The 16,988-nt window shown below is 45.0% G+C and overlaps 1 protein-coding gene across 1 annotated transcript in view; it reads left to right on the top strand.

The window, feature by feature from the left end:
* Positions 1 to 16,988, top strand: part of USP4 (ubiquitin specific peptidase 4) — a 742,179-nt gene that overhangs the window by 667,375 nt on the left and 57,816 nt on the right. Inside the window, exon 20 of the mRNA XM_078661202.1 lies at positions 1,764 to 1,867. Within this exon, the coding sequence (XP_078517328.1) occupies positions 1,764 to 1,867 (104 nt within the window). The remainder of the gene's footprint in view (positions 1 to 1,763; positions 1,868 to 16,988) is intronic.

The following is a 16,988-nucleotide window of genomic DNA, read 5'->3' on the forward strand; positions in this document are numbered from 1 at the left end:
AGAGGTACTGCTGCAAAAAAATTCCAGATCCAGTCTGGCGCCTCGGAGGAGTCTAAGGTAAGGAATCTGTGGCTAGATCCTGTTTCTGCCAGATAAGGCATTACTAATGGTAAGTAACTTGTCCTACTAGTCTGACAACCCCAGAATGGTAAAACTCTTTTTAATAAATTGCTAATATGTTGAAAAACATTTTGAATAAAAACTGACCAATTTACATAAAAGGAAAATGTAAACATTTAGGAATTGTAAGTAAATTATTATATGTTTTTTAAGTAGATAGGCAGAGGATTTTGGGTAATGATTAACATTTAGAAATCAATGTAGCTAGTTTGTTTTCTTTGCCTTCCTGGTCATGAACGTTAAGTAGTAACAAACTGGAAAGGTAAAAAGCTAGAAGTAATGAATTGGAAAATGGATTGAAGTTCGAGGAGACTTAAACATGAGGAAAGGCTTGGGTTATTATGGACATTACATTGAAAAACCGAAGTGGGACATGAGAGAGGAGATATTTGTGTTTGACTAATGGGTCGTGGTAGAACAGAAAAGGTTAAGAAAGAATGCTACTGGGTTCTTCAGTCTGGCAAAAAGTGAGCAAGGAGGAAGCAAGAAAGTGATACGCTGCTGGCCTTGGTAGAAAGAGGGAATAGGGTGCAAAGGTTCTCTTTCTGGTCATACTTATATTTTTATTTTTGAAAAAGGAAATTTGGGTGTGATAAATAACAAAAATAAGCAAAAAGCAGTTAGAGTGTAAATGAACAATAGTTACCATGTTAGAGAGGTCAACATTGTGAATGCCATTCATACTGAAAATTGTCGTTCTTCCTTTGCAAGAGAGGTTCACCAAAACATGTTCGTCACACCAGCTTTTCGTTGTAATCTCAACACCCTTTGAGCATTACTTCCAGCCATAGTACTTGAAACAGAAGGGCTGGAATGAGAATAGCAGCTGCCTCTCTATGCATTTTAGCTGAGCAATAGCTGTTCCTAAGTGGTTGGACACCCCTTTTTTAAACCCAATCAAAGGTTGACCTTTTTGCAGAGTAATGGAAGTACTACTTTGACAAAGTACCAGCTATGTCAAGAAGTATAAAGCATATTAATCTGTTAAAGGTCAGTCCTCGAGAGCTGCATTTACATAAAGTAGCTTTTACTGGTTGCACTAATCCTAGACAATCATTTCCTCTTCCTCGAAGGATCCGCCTGCATCTTTCCCAGTGTGTTTTACTTTCTACTAGTTTGGAATCAAACACCGAAGACTGAGTTGTACATCGGATAAAAATTATGAGTGGGAAGGGGAGAAGTAACTAGGAATTCAGCAGCCACTAAGGAGATTGATTTGAACTCTTGTCTACACGCTTTTCTCATTGTATGTGCATCTGGTGTCAGCATATTTTTTCTTGGTACAATTTATTAAATTGTGTTACTCCTCATATGTATTTCTCAGTTAAGTTGTTAATGTTGTATGTTTTGTTTAGCTGTGATTAGATCTGCATATGCAAAATATAAGTGGCATCTATTCTTGCAGATTGATAAGTTATCAATTCTTTCCACGAAATGTGCATACTAGACTTTATTTCTGAGAAAGTAAAATATTTGCAAATAGTTGCTTTATATCATATTTAAAGTTATTGCTGGATGCTCTCACAGGCCTTTTTGTGTGCTGCTACCTATTGATTAGTAGTAGAGAAAGCAAAATTAGACATTGGTTGACAATCAGTGTGCATTATGCCTGCTATAATGTTAATATTTCTGGTTCTTTTCAGTAATTTACAGATGTCTAGCTTTGTCTGTGATCCAAAGGCAGCACCCTATGTTTATGACCTCATAGCTGTTTCAAATCACTTTGGAGGAATGGGAGGAGGCCACTGTAAGTACCTTAAACAAGGCGAAAGATTGGGGATTGTCGGGGTAAGGGGAGGATGGTCTCTACACTGAGTTTGTGTTGTCTTTCACATACATTGATGTTACTAGAGTTGAGATCAATTGCCCTTTGACCTTACTTGCTTCCTCAGGAGCTTTTGTCCTTCAATCCTTCACCATGGGATAATTGAGCAAACTGAAGATAGTCTATACAAAAGTGATATGGTTTCTCTTTCATGCTCTGCCCATTGTCTTTTCCTCCATCCATTTTCCTCTAAATGAATCACTATGCACAATCTGCGAAAACATTTTAATTTGAGTAATTATAAATAAAGGTGTATATGGCACTTGCAGTAAGTGCTGTGATGATTGAATAGCATGTCATTTTCATTTTCCTTTCCCATGTTAATGGAGGATAGATTGATGGATGAAAAAAAAATACCTAAAGGTTTTGTATATTTTTCAATATTTTAGATCTACAAACATAAAGTAACTAAAGTTTGTCTCTTTAAATTACATTGTTTTATGGCATGAGACTTTTATTGACTTGGCTGTCGGTTTCTGAGATCATGGATAGCTGCATATAAAGACAAACTAATTTAGCTGTGTCACCTGAAAAATCATATCCTCCTTGTTCATAAGACGTGGTCATAACAGTCCCCTACCTAACATGCCATTTATTTATTTCCCTTCCGTCAGTTAGTTGAGAAAAAGGTCCGTCTTCAACAGTGTCTGCTCTCACTGAACCCTCCTCCAACATGGACTTCTTTATCATACTAAATGTATTTTCTGCATTATCACTCATAGACAGCCACCCCAAGGAGCCCCTGATATTGAGACAAGATCTTTTTCTTTGGGAACCAACAGAAACCGACCTGTTTCACCTTTTTACTATTTCTGACAGCTGCTCTCTGTTGCTCAAAGAAAATGGTATCTAAAACATACAGAGCCTGTTTTCAAGGAAGGTCTTTAAGATCCTGTTCTATCAAGAGTAAGCAAAAAAGCACGACCATACTAGAAAGTCTACAAAATATTTTCAATGATTCAGACTCTTCTTTGGACAACAGGGCAGCACCAGTTTACTGCTTTTACAGCTGCTTTGCCTCATCCAAGATGATTTTGTGGCTAACAGGAACTAGGTCCTGTCTCCTGACTGAGGACCTTTCAACATACATAATTGAAATACAACAGTAAAAATATGTGGTTAAGGATTTTGTACTCTTCACATTTGTGTCCTCTCCACCTTCAAGAAAGCCATAACTCTGAGACTTGGTTATTTGTAGAATGTTTTCAGGGCTCAACAATGGAGTGCCAAAACAACAGTTTTATATCTCTTTTGGAAAGGAAAATGTAAAATTGTGGATAGATTTTGATCTGTTTAGACCTCATAGCTGTTGAACAGACTTATTTTCTTCAATATACACGGAGTGGGCTTTAGGTCTGCCCCTTTCAAACATTGGATTTACTTTGATCAGCTTCTTTCAGTCATACTCCCAGTGGAGTATTTTTCACCTCACCAAATGCTACTGGCAGTTTTTAGTATATCATTTTGCTTCCACTCGACTAATGGCATTGAACTCCAAGAGAGACTACTTGACAAGTAAAGCCATCTCTGTCGAGTCTTGCTGGCTCCCGGCTTGTCTTCTTCCTCTGTTTCTGCTCTCTGTTCCTGCCTCTCCCTCCCTCCACATGCACTTCTTTCTCCTGCCACCAGCCACCTTTTTGTATTTCTCTCCCGCCCCTACCTTCATGCTATTTGTGTGGCTTGTTCGCCACCTGCGATCCTCTCTCATCTCCTTCCCTTGGGTGCTTCTTTGCTTGTTCCCCCTGGCGGTTTCTCTTAAGTGCCAATGGGACCAGGTTTTTTTCAGTTCTTAGAATTGAAAGGTTGGCAATACTGAAAGGTGCCTCATTTCAAATACTTTCCTTTTTGTTTTTTTGTTTTATATCCAAAGGAGGTTGAATTCAAGGAAGGTTTCATTAAAGATCTTCCATTCTTTTTACCTCATTGAAACTAAGGAAGCACTGTAATGAAGGCTATGTTCTTAGATGGCATTTATTTTCAATGTCAATAAAACCAGGACTGTATTGAAGGTAATGGATACTTCAATATAGCCCACCTTTAATTTCCTAACAGGCTTTGAGGAGTTTAACGTTCATGCATTAGTTCAATACACACGGACCTGTTGGCTTTGATAATGCTTATTAGTTTTGACATAGTGGTGGGTAACCCATCATAAGTGAAAACTATTTGAATAATGGAACAAGAAAATCGATGTTATTCTCAAAATAAACCATGTCTCACATCCTGCAATGCGGTGGTGTTCTCCTGATTGCGCATTTCTGTGAGCAAGCCATACTGGTTCTCTTTTCTGAAATCCCTGCTTGACAGGAGAAGACTACAAACAATATTAACAAGAGGTTTTTGTTGAATGCATTTGAAGCAATTTTCTATTGTAGTCCCCTTCAAATGGCTAACCCTGCAAAAAGCGTGCCTTGTGTTAAATTGGTGTGAATTGTGAGGTAGCTAGATTCCATAGCCTGGCTTTGGTGGCCCGAAGTTCCTCTTTCTCCACTGCTGGCCTCAGAGTATGGTGATACAGGTGTCATCGTCCAAGCCAGAGATGGTGAGGACAGGGCCACACACATTGTACTTTGCACTGTTGTCAGATCCATCAGCACTGCTGTCACACCTGGATGTATTCTGATAGTTGATTTTAAGGGAGAAGGTTGACTTGGTACTGTGGTGCTTCAAATGGATCTATGCCACAGCGCACTACCTGGGCTTGGGTTCCTTGGTATGCCAATTTCACCACTACCACCAGATATTCCTGCGGTCTTCAATCCGCCACTCCTTTCATCTGAGGTGGCCGTTTTAGCTAGTTCCTCAGTTACAGCATGTTTTTTGTGGCTTCAGGGGCTGAATTGGTTCCAGAGGCAAACACAATCCGCAGCAGCAATCCTCGTTTTTGCCCTCTTCTGCCTCAAAAGCACTTTAGTTTGTCCTTAAGTAAACATAAGTGCCAATTGGGGAAGGGCACATTTTTCATTTTGCTGCACAGTGGTTGACAGTCTGAACCTCTGTGCCCTCCTGACTGTGGAGAATGGTTATATCCTTCTGTTTTGGGTTATACCCATTCATTTTTCAAAAATCCTCCTCACTGCCTCTCATCTGATTTGCCACTTTAGCTGATTGTGCTAAAATCCTCCTCAATTCTGTACTATCCCTTTTGGGATGAGGCACAAAACATATAGACTAGAAATTTTACTTTTGCTACTTTGTTTTCCAAGAAGGACCATGTGCTTCGACCCTTTTTGGATATTTAAGTATTGAAGTGCTTTTTCTGTAAGACCTTAGAGATGCTCAGTCATGCTAGCTGAATTGCACAAACAGGAGTATGTTATGCCATGTTCATTGTTATAGTATCCACAAGAGAGTACACAAACTTTCCTAAGTAATGCACCCAGCCCTGTTTTTTTCCCTTGGATTCTGGGACTTGTAGATGTTTTTCTATTTTGAAAGTAGGAACACATGTCTGAGAATGCTCAGAGATAAAATAAGTGCGAGACTCCAAGGTTTCAGGCCTTGCAGTCCAAGGATTGGATGGTGTTGCTCAGTTTGCAGAATAAGTATTTTCATTTAACTGTCCTGCAGTCACACTAAACGTATGTGCTTTTTGTGGGTCCTGCTCTCTATCAGTTTGCAATACTTCCTTTTGACCTTACATCAGCCCCTTAGGTTTTTATGAAGGTCATGTCAGTAATTGCGGTTCATCTGCGCAGTTGGGAGAGGCATGCATTCTGTCCCTTTATGATTGGTTGTTAAAGACTGTGTGCCGCAGCTGGTGTTGCCGAATCTCCAGAACCGAATGTCTTTCTGTGCTCTTCAGTCTGGAGTTTTCGGCCGGCTCGGGTCCCACCTCCAGCCCACTCTGCGGTTGCTGCTTATTGAGGTGGCTTTCTCTGGTAAGGGTGTCTGGGACATACAGGATATGATAGTAATGCTTTGGACAGGGGTTAGTGTTCCGGCTTGAGTCATCCTATTGGCTACTGGCCTCCTGACCATTTCATTCTGCTTGTTCAAGGGCATATGAAGGCTCTTCAGTGGTTACTCCATTTTTTTGGATAATATCAGACAGGATTCAAATTTCTCCAGAGTTGTCCCCCAGCGCAAGCAGATACTCACCAACACTGTCTGATTCTCCTCCGCCAAGTGCTTCCCCAGTGGATGATATCAGCACCTTCCAGGAGGTCCTGGTGAGAGGCACTTCAAAATTAAATATCCCGATGCCGGCTCCTGCACCATCTACATCTGTCATTTTTGAAAGTCTTCACCACAGATCAGTGTCTTCTGTCATTTCTTTCGAAACCTGTTAGAACCAGCAATGGACCTGTTCCTCACTCTGGCCTCTGCCAAATCTGCTCCGCCTAGGCTGTAAAAGAAGTACAGATCTGCCAGAGCAGGACCTACTTTTTGTCCACTCAGACCCTGCCCCTTTTTCTGTTGTCATTTTGGCGGGAAGGAAACCACATTCCACCACTCTTTCGTCTACAGTGCCACCAGACAAGGAGAGTAAAACATTTAACTCGGTGGGGTTTGCGGTACAGCTGCCACCACCATGAAGGCAGCAAGTGCATCGGCTCTCCTGGGCAGATAGGACAGAGCTGTGTAGGAGTCTCTACAAAGATTTGCAGACAACCTCACTCGACATAAAAGAGAGGACTTCCTCAAACTGGTCAACGTGTTCATGATGATCTCCAACCAAATCATTAGTGCTTCTGCTGACTCATCATAACTAGCAGCCTACGAATACTGCCACGGTGTGGCCCTGAGAAGGCATTCTTGGCTCTGTGTTACAGCCCTTAAACATGAATCACAGCAACAAATTCTTAACCTTCCATTCTCAGGATACACACTATTCAGCTGAAGGCAGTAAGTCTCGAAAAGCTGAAAGAAAAGCAAAAGCACACCTACAAACCTTGCCAACACCTTTTTTACCCACGACCGGTTCAACCCCTTGACTGGTACCAAGGTAGTCAACAAAACCAACCGCAGAGAACTTAACAGCAGCAGCGTCATCAGCCTAGGGGAAGAGTCACCCAACCGCGTGCTCAGGAGGGAAAGCCTGCTGCAGGCTCTAAACAATGAATCTCTACTTGCCCCTCTTCCATTACCCCCTCCGGTAGGGCCAAATATCTCTTATTTCCTAACAGAGTGGCACACAATATGCCTGGATATTAAATATTGTATAGAATGGGTATTGTCTCAGGTTCACCATATATTCCAATAAAACCATCCAATCACCATCTACAGATTTTGTGCTTGGAAGTAAACCTACTTCTCCAGAAGTATGCGGTGGAGACTGTTCTTCCCAATCAAGACACATGCATTTATTTCCGTTACTTTCTGGTGAAAAAGAAAGGTCTCAGAAATGAGTTCAGACCCATTCTTGATTTGAAACTAGCCAACAAGTGGATTTGAGGAGAAAAATGTAGAATGCTAGCACTGCATTAGATCTATCCCCGGATACACCAGTGAGACTGACTATGTTTGATAGACCTCCAATATGCGTGCTTTCATGTTCCAATAGCCAAGAAACATTGCAAAGTCTTGAGGTTTGTCGTAGGTCAAGATCATTACCAGTACATAGTACTTCCATTTGGCCTCCGATAAGCCCCATAACTTTATCAAAGTGCATAGCAGTGGTAGCCGCACAGGTCCAAAAGCTCAGAGTTTTCATCTACCCATATCTAGATGACTGGTTCTTCAATGCGTCAACCACTCAAGAAGCCCAACTAGTTTGCCACCAATCATCTCCAACGATTAGGTCTGCATATCAATCACACCAAGTCAAACACTACTCCAGTCCAAAAGGTGCATTACTTGGGAGCCTCCATCAAAACCATACAAGCAAGAGTGTATCCTTCGGGGGATTATCAGTTTATCCGAAGTGTCACTCTCTCATGAAAGTCTTTCACCTCACAGCAAGAACAGTGTCCTCTCTTCTCAGCTTGATGGCTTTATGTATCTTGCTGACACCGAATGTCTGTCTCCACATGCAACCTCTCCAAGAATGTATCGGAGATCAGTGGGACCAACGTAAGGGCAGTTGGGAGGACAAAATCACAATCTCTCCCAAGGCAAAGCAGTTTCTGAAATGGTGGTGGTCCCCCACAAAAATGCCATTTCATCCGGGTGTCCCTTCCCAGACCATAATAATAAATGCCTTGCTATTAGGATGGGGAGCGCAGATGGATCACCTTCAAATCCAGGGAACATGGTCTCCGAGAGACCCATCTCCCAGGTGTTCAAAATGTTCAAGCAGACTCCCTAAGCAGACTCCTTCAAGAAAACCTGAATGGGTCCTTCACTGCGATGTCTTGCAAAATATTTTCAGATTTTGGGGTGCTTCACACATAGATTAATTTGTCACTGCAGAAACCAAAAGATGCCCAGACTTCCCCTCAAGGTACTTCGCACCAGTTACACTGGGAAATGCCCTATGGATCGACTGGCCCAGCAAATTCCTCTGTGCCTTTCCTCCTATTCCCCTTGATCCCATCATTTCTCATCAACCTGTCTTACTCGAGGGCCTGAATGATTTTGATTGCTCGGAGATGTCATGTCAGTGGTGGTTCACAGACCAGAGCGTCCACATCTCAAGCTGCCACGCAGACTGAATCTTCTCAGGAAATTCGGAGACCTGATGGTTCACCCCAACCTCTCCTCCTAGAGTTTGGCAGCATGGCTCATGAGCGAGTTCAGTATGGGCATCTGAACCTTTCACAAGAATGCATGAACATTCTCAAGGAGGCTAAACAACTTTGAACATGTTCAGCCTATTTATTCAAACGGAAGAGGATTTCCATTTTGTGAAGGGAGGCTCAAAGTTTAGTAAAGTAAGAGTTACAGGGAGAGATTACACCAGCTATTTGGTTCAGACTCTGACTGCCCCCTCCTCCCCCTGCTTTAATGTGAGGAAGAAGCAGCTGAGAATTCTTTTGATATATTCTTGATTGTCTTCTGCAAGTGGCCTGAATACTTAACCAGAAATGGAAATGGAATGCCCTATGGGTCCCCCTACTTCGGATGTTTTCTCACTTCATTAAGCCATTGAAAAAAGCAGCAGAAGAGCAGCAGAAGAATTGATCTCCAACTACCAACAGTCAAAGTCAAGACAAACGTCTTAACGGAGGTTCTTCTCTCTGCTCAACCAGCCTCTGAACTATTACTGCTTTTCAACGAGGCCTTGCTGAATCCAATCCTGGTGGCTTGGGAAAAGCCATCTTTTGCTCCAGGAACCAATCAACTAGTTGCCAGCAGTTAAGACCCTTCTCCGGGTCACCCCACTTTTCTCTCTGCTCACCCAGCACTGAAAAGCCTTGTCTTTCCAATATCCTGTTCTTCGGGCCACTTGCAAGGATCGTTCCCTAATACCCTGGCAGATCGAGAATTCAATCCCCTGGAAGCGTGGGAAAAGACGTGCTTCACTGCTGGCAGCATGGCTTTGAAAGTTCTGAGTGCCAACTGTCTGTTGGCATGTTACTTACAAACCTTTCTGGGAACAACATAAATGGTTGTTCTGCATCTTCCTGAGACTTTGCGAGGCCACCTCCATGAGATCCTTACAGATGGCCAGAATGCAGTCCGACATATCATTAAGACTGACCTGGATACGGCGGACCCTATAGTCTGTTCCATGGGCACTACGGTGGCCAGTCAGTCAAAAATTCTTTATTCGATAAAATTAATATCATAAAAGACATGGTACAATCATTTTAAGTAGCAATAAAAGCACTTGCAGTAATCACCAATAAAATTAAAACAATTCATTGTCATTATTAAAAAATACTGTACATTTTTAAAAAGTTTTATATCCCCATAAAATTGGTACCTTTAAAATCCTTTAAAAGTCAGTGCATAAGTATGTTACATAATTTTACAGAATATATTTTACTCAAAGCAACTTCGAATCTGTGGTAAGCTGGTATTGTTTTTCCTTACAAGAATGGCTGCCGTTAAAAAACTGGCTACAGAAAACATAATATAAGGGCTACCCAATTGCATTAAATATATTAAAGCTGGTCTAACCTGAACAAAGCCCGCCTTCTTCAAGACTGGTAACAAATATTTCCTTCTGCACTCTTCATAAAATGGACAAAACATTACAAAATGTAGGGTGTCCTGTGATGAAAAACAATCACAGGAACAAGGGTCTGCTTTATGAGGAGTACACCAAGTACGGAAGGAACCCAGGATGTAGTGAATCAAATTTAGACGAAATCTTGTAAGGAGGTATCGGTGGTACCGGTTATTTACCACCGATAAATATGGTTCAGGGCCTGAGCAGCTAACCAGCCCATAATTAGCTCTTACAAGAGGTTTTCTCATCTCAATCTCCTCCCGTTCTAATGTTAAGAGATCCATTAGAGCATTTTTTGTTAGGGCGATGTCTTTTTTGGTTATTGTTTCGGGGTAGTGAAAAAAGGCTGGGCGGCCTATCTTCTGAAAACCCTTTTTGATATGTCAGCCAAGCAATATTAGCAGCCATCTCCAGATGTAAGCAGTCTTTAATGATAGAGTGGTTTACGGTAATTTCCTCGTTTAGCCAAATTTTTAACCAATATATTAGGGGTGCTATTTTAATTTGGTCTGAGATGTATTCGATCCCCACTTCAGTATGTGTAGTAAAAGTGGGGGTTGACTGGGGAACTGAGAGGAGCCCTCTTAAAAATCTATTTTCCACCAACTGGATTTTGTTAGTCGGGGTATAGCCCCATATTTGGCATCCATATGAGGCCACTGCCAAACACTTTGCTTTGTAAACCTTAATAATGGCTTCAACTGGTCTACCTCCCAATTTTTTTGGCAAACCCCATGAGGCCCGAAACACTCCTGCTAAAAGCCACACTACGGCTTGTGTTTTGAGGACGCCATGTTTCCTTCTCGTCAAATACTACACCAAGATAGGGAAACGAGGAGACCCTACATACTACTTCGTTGTTACAATAAAAGCTTTTTGATTTCCCTTTATTTTTACTCCTCCCTGCAATTAGCACCTGAGATTTTTTTGCATTTACCTTGACATCAAGGTTGCTCATAAAGGTACCAAAGGCATTCAACAATTTCTGGAGGCCCACCCCGGTACGAGCCATGAGTACCGCGTCATCCGCGTATAGGAGAACTGGTATAACCTGTTCCCCCATACGCGGGATGTCCGGGGAAACCTCCCCCAGCTCTGTCTCAAGGGCGTTTATGTAGAGGGTAAACAACAGGGGTGCCAAGATGCACCCCTGTCTTACCCCTCTTTCATATCTGAATGGCCTAGTACATCGCCCCTCAGTGTTGACTCTAATTTTTGCTGAGAGATTCGTGTGAAGGTTTGCCAAGAAGTGTACCAAGGGAGGATCAAAGCCTAACTCAAGGAGACCCATCCAAAGCTTTGACCTATTAACTAGGTCAAATGCCGAGGATAGGTCCATGAAGCCCATGTATAGGTTACCCTCCTTGGCCACCGTATACTTGCTAACTAAGAGATGCAGATTTAGACATTGGTCAATGGTACCTCTATTTGACCTAAAACCGTATTGTACATTAGACCGGACCCCTTTCACCCTCAACCATTCACTCAGTCTATGCAGGACCACCCGCCCCAAGACCTTTACAGACGAGTCAATCAAAGAGATTGGTCTGTAGCAAGAGGGATCCTGCCTAGGACCTTTTTTATAGACCGGGATGATAGTTGAGGTTAACCATGATGGTGGCCATTAGATGGCAGGCCTGGCACAGGACTTAAATCATCTCATCAGACATACAAGTCAACTGAAGCGGTGAAATTACGCAAGAAATGGAGAGGGCAACTCTTTGCTACCTCATATTCTGCATTCTCAAGGGGAGCGGCGATTTGGCTCCGTGGCTCTCTTCCCTTCCAGATGCTGGAGCAACGGATTGATCAGGAGGGTCGCTATGTATTTGTACGGGGACTGTTGGATGGGGAGGCGGTTGTCATTGGATGTGTATACTCACGTAACACAAACCAGTCGGACTTTTTGCTAACTGTCAACGGGGTACTTGCAGATTGGGCTGCCCATCGCTGGTTCATCGGGGGTGATTTTAATGCTGTACTTGATGTTATGCTAGATAGATCACACCCCCCCTTACAGGCCACCGACAGCAGGAAACAAGCTGATGCGCTTGCGAGATGGGCTGAGGGCTGGGATTTGGCAGATGTATGGCGCAGCATACACCCTCTAGAAAGGGAATACACTTTTTTCTCCCCTCCCCATCAGCTTCACACCAGAATTGACCATGTTTTCTGCTCCCGTTCCCTTACAGCAATGATTGTCCGGACCCAGCACATGGGGAAAACTCTATCGGACCATAACCCCGTGGAGGTTACATGGCAGTGGGGTAGGAGGCTAGCTCCCATTCCGACTTGGCGACTGTCTCCTGATCTCCTCGAGGATTCGGTGTTCCGGTCCTCCCTGTCCGACACTATAGATACCTACTTTTCCACGAATGCGAACACTGCCAGCTCCCGGCAGATAGAATGGGACACTTTCAAGGTCTGTCTTAGGGGGGCTGCTATGACTACTAGGGTGGGTAGGAAGCGAGAGGTGATCAGGCAACTGAAGGAGGTGGAGGGCTCACTTGCGTCCCTAGAAAATGAGGCAGCGGGCACCAACGCTCCCTTTACACCACTGCAGGAGGCACATATTAGGCACGCGGAGCTACTGGAAGACCTGCGGCTTATAGACTATAGGGAATACACGAACAGACAGCATACACAGGCAGACCGAGCCGGTCCCCTACTGGCCCGCATCCTACGGGACTCCCCGATCAGCCACCCCATTTTGAGGGTCTTGGACCAATCCGGCCACTCGGCTACCACCCAAATAGGGATTAATACGGCGTTTAAAGACTATTACGCCACGCTGTATGGTCCCCCACAGCCCTTATCAGAACCCGCACTTGTGGCCTTCATGGAGGGTCTGGATCTCCCACAACTTTCTGCCAACCAGAGCAAAGACTTGCAGCGTACTATTTCGGAGGCGGAAATTAGACAGGCGATACGAGCCCTCCCGAAGGGTAAGGCCCCCGGAACGGATGGCCTGCCAGCTGAATTCTACGCAACATATATAGACCTCCTGGCCCCACGGTTACACACTGTTTATCTGGAAGCCCTACGTACAACCTCTCTGCCACAATCTTCCATGCAAGCACTGATCACGTCCCTCTTGAAACCGGCCAAAGATGGTCTGCAGATGGCCGATTACAGACCCCTGTCCCTTCTCAATACTGATTCTAAAATATTGAGCAAGGTACTGGCGTCGAGGCTCGTGCAGTATGTGCCTCAGCTGGTCCACCCGGATCAATGCGGTTTTGTAACGGGCCGTAATACGGCCATGAACCTTAGGCGCTTAGCCCAGCTCATGCTCGGAGACGATGTGGACACGGGCTCTGAAGGATGCATTTCTCTGGACCTAAAACAGGCTTTCGACTCCTTAAGGTGGGACTATATGTTCGCCACCCTGTCAAAATTCGGGATACCGCCCGAATTCCTCGCTTGGATCAGGTTGCTATACACCATCCCCACGGCCAGGGTGCGCACCTCCAATCAAATCTCAGGTCCCATAGCCATTGCAAGAGGCACCAGGCAGGGCTGCCCGCTCTCCCCTCTCCTCTTCGTCCTTGCCATCGAACCATTGCTCTGTAGGCTCAGGTCGATGGCCCCCCGCTATGGCATACAACGGCATGGTACGGTCCACATTGTATCTGCGTACGCGGATGATATCATATTGTATCTCCGCGACCTGAGGGGTGACTTGAGCCCAGTTTCCCAGGTTTTTGAGTATTTTAGAGAGATCTCTGGTCTCACCATCAGCGAGTCTAAGTCCCATGGGTTCACCTTTGCAGCCACAGACGGATCGGCCTCCCTGCTTTTTGCCCCTCACGAATTCCAGATGGCGGAAACCACCTTCCGATACCTTGGGATACAGATATATCGAGAGGCGGGCATGATGATAGACGGCAACCTGGGGAGGGCTATAAGAATGCTGAAGTCACAAATTCAGTTCTGGCTCACATTGCCGCTCTCAATACCCGGTAGGGTGGCAATATCCAAGATGGTGATGCTCCCCCGTCTCATCTACTACTTCACCAATCTGCCATTCCAGATCCCGGCGGTGATATTTAAGACCCTCGACTCCCTCCTCACCGAACTTGTGTGGGGGCATGGCCGCAGGCGCATAGGTCTGGCCAAGTTGCAGCTCCCCTCCGACTCCGGAGGCATGGGCTTACCGGACTTCAGAGCTTATAATTATGCGTGTCAGCTACAATGGCTAGCTTACTGGGTGGCGGGCCGCAATCTTCATGAGATTAATGTTTCAAGGGACGACCATGCTAAGGGGAGAATGCACATCTTGCTCCTCCCTGGCTCGGATCTGCCTAGAAACGCCCCGCCGCTTCTCAAGCTGGCGGTAACATACTGGCGGAAGGCATTAAAGTACACGTCCCCCGGGACACCTTATGCCCCCACAGTCCCACTGTTGGGCATACCTCTAGGCTCGGGCACACTCACGGCGACCTTGCTGGAGCCCTGGCATGACGCAGGTGTGACACACGTGGGTGACCTGTTTGCGGAGGGGCACCTATTATCTTTCGAAGACTTCAGAACTAAGCAGGGCGTCCCCAGCGGCTCCTTTCTTCTGCACACCGGACTCCGCCATTATATCGCACGCAAATGGTCGCCTGATGGGCGGGAGCCTGGTACGAACCCTCTCGTCACAATGCTCTACCTCATGGGAACGGGCGGCCATCTGACCAGGTGGCTCACAGCTAGCATCAAAACGGGGAGGGCGCTTACACTGTCACCACTACGGGCGGCATGGGAAGCAGATGTTGGAAGGCCACTGAGGGACAAGGAGTGGGAGCGCATACTTCAGTTCCCCAAAAAAGTAGCTAGGAACCCCAAATACAAGTTCATCCAACTGATGTTACTCCATAGAGCCTACCTGACTCCGCACCGCCTCCATGTGATGTTCCCTGCATCCAAGAGCAACTGCCCCCGATGCGATGCAGACGACGCATCACTGGTACATATGCTGTGGCAATGCCCTAACCTAGGGTATTTCTGGACCACTGTTCATGACTCACTCGAGAAGGCTGGTACTCTGCCCAGATCACCTACACTGGAACGTACATTACTAGGGCTGGGGCCATCCACACGCACCAGAACCGTGGCGACGCGCTTCTCAGATCTGGCCCTGTTGCTGGCGAAGCGCGCCATCACGATGAGATGGAAATCATCTACGCCGCCCAACCCTGACCTGTGGCGGGCAGAAGTAGTGCGCTGGGGTAAGGCTGAGGGTGAAGCACTACAGAGAGAGGAAAGGAGGGGCCTCCGGAAACATCTGATCTCACTGGAATGGTTTGCCACGTTGGGGGCATTTGAGGCTGGCAATGACGAGGACGATGAAGATGCAAGTGAATAGCCACTTGTGATATCACTATGCTCTGATTCACTCTCCCATGCACGGACACTGCCTGCGGTGCACTGCGATGGGATACGGGGGACCCCGACCCATCGAACACGTTACCCCACACTACCTGTGTGTTCAACGTACACTACGTATTCATACATTGAGAGTGACCCACTTGTTGATATTTCAATTATGTGCCTGATGAGAGAGTGTCGGGTGGGATTTCCTAGGGGTGGAGGGTGGGACTGGATATGAACGGGATTTGTTAGTTGTTCTGGTTCATCGACAAAATGAAAAATCTAATTCGCTATGTTTCTATATATGCTATGAGCTTACGCATGCATGTATCACTGAGATTAATGCTGAGCTCGTATATATGACAATGTATGCATGTTACTGCTCTACAAACTATGCTAATAAACAGATTTAAAAAAAAAAATCAGACATACAAGTCAAATTGATGAATCTTCCGTTCAATGGCACCAAGTTATTTGGCGAGAAAGCAGGAACAGCACTCGAACGGTTTAAAGCCAGTAAAACCACTAAAGCTACAGCTCGCTCATTAGGGCTCCAACAAAGCCAGCCTCAACAAGACTACCATAAATTCTGAAAATATTTCTTTCAGCAATGGCAGTCCTATCAACCACAAGGACGCTGACCACAAAACCTGCTGGTCTGCCAGTACAAGGGCAGAGGCAAAGGCCAAGGTCATACATCCCTCCGGCTCTTCCTCCCCTGCCACCTCAGGTAAGCAGTCCTAGTTCTCTTCCCAACATACAGCTGGAGCCTGTTGGGGGAAGAGTGTCTCCTTTCTGCCCGCCTGAAAGGCCATTCCTTAAGATTGTGGAAAGAGGTTACAACTTCCTTCAGACTCCGACTCCACCTCCATCCCTCCTCCGTATTTCACTCCTGATCACTTGGTCATTCTGCAACAGGAGGTGGGATCACTCCTATTGAAAGGAGTGGTGGAGATAGTGTCAGAACAGAAGGACCAAAGATGCTCCGCACATTACCTCTTTGTGTCCAAGTAGGACAGTGGTCTACGTCTGATCCTAGACCTCAGGGAACTTAACTTTTTCCTCAAAAATGAAAAGTTCAAAATGTTGTCCCTAGCTTAAGTCCTATTGACTTGAAGTATCCATATTTTCACATTCTTATCCTGCGGTCACACCAGAAGTACTTACGAGTCTGTTCTGGGTTCTTCGAACTACCAGTTTGCAGCATTTCCCTTTGGCTTAATGTCAGCACTTCAAGTCTTTCCAAATATGAAGGCGGTGGTTGTGGCCCATCTTAGAAGGTCAGACATCCCCATTTTTCAGTTAGTTTACGACAGGCTAATTGTTAGATCTGGGGGTCTCTAGTTGGCAATGGTATTCACCTTTGTCCAAATAGGGACCCTGACTTCTAAGTCAGGATAAGGGGATTACACTCCTTAATAAGCCCTGCTCACCCCCTTGGTAGCTTGGCATGAGCAGACAGGCTTATCTCAGATGCAGTTTGTTAAGCATTTGTGAATATACACAGTAATACAGTGAAAACACTACAGATGGACATAACACTGGTTTTATAAAAAATAAGTATTCTTTATATAGACTTAACACAAGACCACAAACGACAAAAATCCACAATACTACACTTAAGATTGC

This window comes from Lissotriton helveticus, chromosome 9 (genome assembly GCF_964261635.1).
Source record: "Lissotriton helveticus chromosome 9, aLisHel1.1, whole genome shotgun sequence".
Taxonomy (NCBI): Eukaryota; Metazoa; Chordata; class Amphibia; order Caudata; family Salamandridae; genus Lissotriton; species Lissotriton helveticus.